At 36.4% G+C, this 3,953-nt stretch overlaps 1 protein-coding gene across 1 annotated transcript; it reads left to right on the top strand.

Annotated features, from left to right (window-relative positions):
- Positions 1-312: 312 nt before the first annotated feature.
- On the top strand, positions 313-3,158 carry 6F11 (serine hydroxymethyltransferase 4). Its single transcript, XM_008459000.3, has 4 exons — positions 313-1,146; positions 1,915-2,305; positions 2,432-2,533; positions 2,661-3,158. Exons 1-4 carry the CDS (start codon positions 469-471, stop codon positions 2,903-2,905), a joined length of 1,416 nt encoding a protein of 471 aa, XP_008457222.1. The 5' UTR covers positions 313-468; the 3' UTR covers positions 2,906-3,158.
- Positions 3,159-3,953: the final 795 nt, after the last annotated feature.

Raw genomic sequence — 3,953 nt, forward strand, 5'->3', positions numbered from 1 at the left:
ATTATGAATTAAAAAGAAAATAAAAAATAAAAAAGATGGATGGTTGGGTGTTGAATTGAGAATTACGAAACTTAAAAAGAAAATAATAAAGAGAATTGACCATTAAAAGAAGTAATGAAAATTAGTAGTGAACCTGAAAATTCCACCTAATGTAAAAGAGAGTAACAAATGGAGGTAATGTCGACACCTACACCAACGCCAACACAAACTTACAACATAACTTTTTGAAAATAAAATCCATTTTTTTATGATAATAAAATTACAATAACAAAATAAAGGCTATTTTCGTAAATTACTCGTTCCTCAGCCCTTTTAAAACCCCCACAAATTCCTCATCTCAAACTGTCTTCGCCCCATTTCCAGCTTCTTCTTCTTCTTCTTCTTCTTCTTCTTCTTCTTCTTCTTCTTCTTCTTCTTCTTCTTCTTCTTCAACTGTTTCTCTCTAATTATTTTCCCTTTTCATCAGCCATGGATCCCGTCAATGATTGGGGCAACACTCCTCTCAACACCGTCGACCCTGAGATCTTCGATCTCATCGAGAAGGAGAAGCGTCGACAATGCCGCGGAATCGAGCTCATTGCTTCTGAGAATTTCACTTCCTTCGCCGTCATCGAAGCCCTTGGCAGTGCCTTGACCAACAAGTACTCCGAAGGCATGCCGGGAAATCGATACTATGGTGGAAATGAGTTCATCGACGAGATCGAGAATCTCTGCCGTTCCAGAGCTCTTCAGGCCTTCCGTTGCGATCCCACGAAATGGGGCGTTAATGTCCAGCCTTACTCTGGTTCACCCGCGAATTTCGCCGCTTACACTGCGTTGCTTCAGCCACATGACCGGATTATGGGACTGGATCTTCCATCTGGTGGTCATTTGACGCATGGTTATTACACCTCTGGTGGAAAGAAGATCTCTGCTACCTCCATTTACTTTGAGAGTTTGCCTTACAAGGTTGATTCCACTACTGGTTATATTGATTACGATAAGTTGGAGGAGAAGGCTTTGGATTTCAGACCAAAGTTGATTATCTGTGGTGGCAGTGCGTACCCGAGGGACTGGGATTATGCCAGATTCAGGGCAATTGCTGATAAATGCGGTGCTCTTCTTCTCTGTGATATGGCTCACATTAGTGGACTCGTTGCTGCTCAGGTATATACATAAACGAAAGAAATCTATGAATTTAGTTCAGATCTTATGTTTTTTTTTTCTTGCGAATGTTGGCACTTGGATGTTGTTTTACATTTCTAGATTTGAGATCTGTTTGTTTTCGTTGAATTTGTTATTCTCTTTGATGTCTTCAGATGATATGCTTAATTTGTTCATACTTTTCCTTCGTATCTGTGTTCAGTGTTCACTGAACTGATTAGGAATGGTTAGAAATGAGACTGGTCTTTAGATCCGTAATTGTTTGAGCATCTTACGTAACAGAATCTAGGTTTTTAACAAACTTATTTAATGACTAATTATCTATGCTACATTGCTTCTTTTTAACGAATTATGTTCTTTGGATTAATGGAATCGTTATGTTTTTCCATGCTTCCGACAAATATTTTGCATTCTCTGTCTTTAAGATTCAGTTTTTTGAATGCTGGATTAAAATTGAAATGAAGATCTACTTAGAGGAAGCGGATACATTCCTGGTTCTTGTAGAATTAGTTTCAATGTAAAGCAAATCCTGGGTCCATGATCTTTTTTGTTTTGGACTTACATCACGGTTCCTTGTCAATTGAGAAACCGTGTGGCTCGAAAGAAATCTTTAGTATTGTAAAATTTTAATGGCCTATGATTTTAAAAACTGAAGGCCTATTTCTTCTAAGACATTATGATTGTTTATGATCTCTGTTTCTTTCCTTGCAACTTAAGCGATTTGGGGCTGGCTAGTATTGTATAATATTAATATTCAATGATTGTATGCAGGAAGCTGCAAACCCATTCGAGTATTGTGATGTCGTGACGACCACAACTCATAAGAGTTTGAGGGGTCCGAGGGCAGGTATGATCTTCTATAGGAAGGGTCCAAAGCCACCTAAGAAGGGTCAGCCCGAAGATGCTGTTTATGACTATGAAGACAAGATCAACTTCTCTGTCTTCCCGGCCCTTCAGGGTGGCCCTCACAATCACCAAATTGGTGCTTTAGCTGTTGCCTTGAAGCAGGCTATGTCCCCTGGGTTCAAGGCCTATGCTAAACAAGTTAAGGCCAATGCCGTGGCCCTCGGAAATTACCTGATGAACAAGGGTTACAAGCTTGTTACTGGAGGAACCGAGAACCACCTTGTTCTCTGGGATCTTCGTCCTTTGGGATTGACTGGTAATTTAATCGCAAATCGACTTAAAAAAAACTAACATCAGTAGAAGTCTAACAGTTTTCTCGGCATCTGTCTTTAAGTCATTGATTTCATATTGAGAAGCGATCTTGGGGTAATTCATTTTGCAGGCAACAAGGTTGAGAAGCTCTGCGACTTGTGCAACATCACCGTAAACAAAAACGCAGTGTTTGGTGACAGCAGTGCATTGGCTCCCGGAGGTGTCAGAATCGGTAAGTACCGTGATTTCGTTGGAAGATGATTACATCATTCACTAACTTGTATCTCCTGCAATCAAACGAACAAGTAGAAATTTCAAAGTGTAATTAACAAAACATCAAATTATGTTGTTGCTATTAGGTGCACCTGCCATGACTTCAAGAGGTTTGGTAGAGAAAGACTTCGAACAGATCGCAGAGTTCCTGCACCGTGCTGTAACCATCACCTTGAACATCCAGAAGGAATATGGAAAGCTGTTGAAGGACTTCAACAAGGGTCTTGTAAACAACAAGGAAATCGAAGAGCTCAAGGCTGATGTCGAGAAATTTTCGGGCTCTTTCGACATGCCAGGCTTCCTCATGTCGGAGATGAAGTACAAGGACTAGAAAAAGGCTAGACAACACAAGATCATCCGGAAAGCTAATAAAGTTTTGGGTGTTTGTTGAATCTTTTATGATCTTTCACTTCTAAAGTTAAGAAAACGTAAAAAGAAAAGGTTGTTGTTTGCTTGCTTTCCCTTTCTTTTTTTTTTTTTTTTTTCTTTTTTCGTTCATTTTTTTTCTTTTGCTATCTGTAAGATGTAGGCTAGATTTTCATTCTCATAATATTCATTCTAAAGTTTCATGCTCGCACTATTAATTACTCTCTTTCATAATTTTGTTTAGATATCGAATTTGATGAGCGTATTTTAATTTTTGGGCTTCATAAGTTCGAAAGCAGTCCAATTTGCATTTAAGCTTTAAGGCCCACTATATTATAAATTAAAATTACGGGCCACCGTGGCCCATGTTTTTGTAGTGGGTTCCCTTTTCTTCATTTTTTTTTTCATTCCATTTTATTTTGGGCTTTCATAGCATTATTTGATGATCCATTATTACTCTTCTGGTTGTCAAAAAATTGCTCAACTTTGCTTTGTTGCACATAATATTGGAAGTTGTGCCAAATAAAATTGTATGGATTTTTCTATTCACATATATCTTTTTGTCGTCCAATCTTTATTGAAATATGTTTATTGTATGTCTACGTCATAACTAGATTTTTTGTAATTAAGCTAATAAATACTATGTTTGGTTGGTTGAAAGAAAGTGGGAGAGAAGGGTACCCCTTTACACTTTTCATTTTTTTCCCAAATTCAATAAATAAATAATATATATATATATATATATATATATATATATATGTATGATCCATTTTGGACCTTGTTTGGTCCATTTAATTTGAAGATGTTCATTTGATGTAGTTTTAATTTTTGTTACTTGCGTTCATTTGGGTCTTTTTTAACTTTTTTTTTTTTACGAAAACATGAAAATCATTTAAAAATAAAATATAATAACTAAAGTTAATCAAAATAAAAAAGTATAATAATGAACATTTCTAAAATAAAAAAAAAAATAAAATGAACAAAATTAAAATATTTGAAATAAAGTTAAAAAA

Source organism: Cucumis melo, chromosome 5 (genome assembly GCF_025177605.1).
Source record: "Cucumis melo cultivar AY chromosome 5, USDA_Cmelo_AY_1.0, whole genome shotgun sequence".
In the NCBI taxonomy this organism is placed as follows: Eukaryota; Viridiplantae; Streptophyta; class Magnoliopsida; order Cucurbitales; family Cucurbitaceae; genus Cucumis; species Cucumis melo.

Excerpts from the sequence above, each read along its gene's own strand:
- 6F11 (XM_008459000.3), top strand. The coding sequence starts at position 469 with ATGGATCCCGTCAATGATTGGGGCAACACTCCTCTCAACACCGTCGAC. Across the intron at positions 1,147-1,914 it reads GTGGACTCGTTGCTGCTCAG|GAAGCTGCAAACCCATTCGA; the intron begins GTATATACATAA and ends GATTGTATGCAG. Across the intron at positions 2,534-2,660 it reads TCCCGGAGGTGTCAGAATCG|GTGCACCTGCCATGACTTCA; the intron begins GTAAGTACCGTG and ends TGTTGCTATTAG.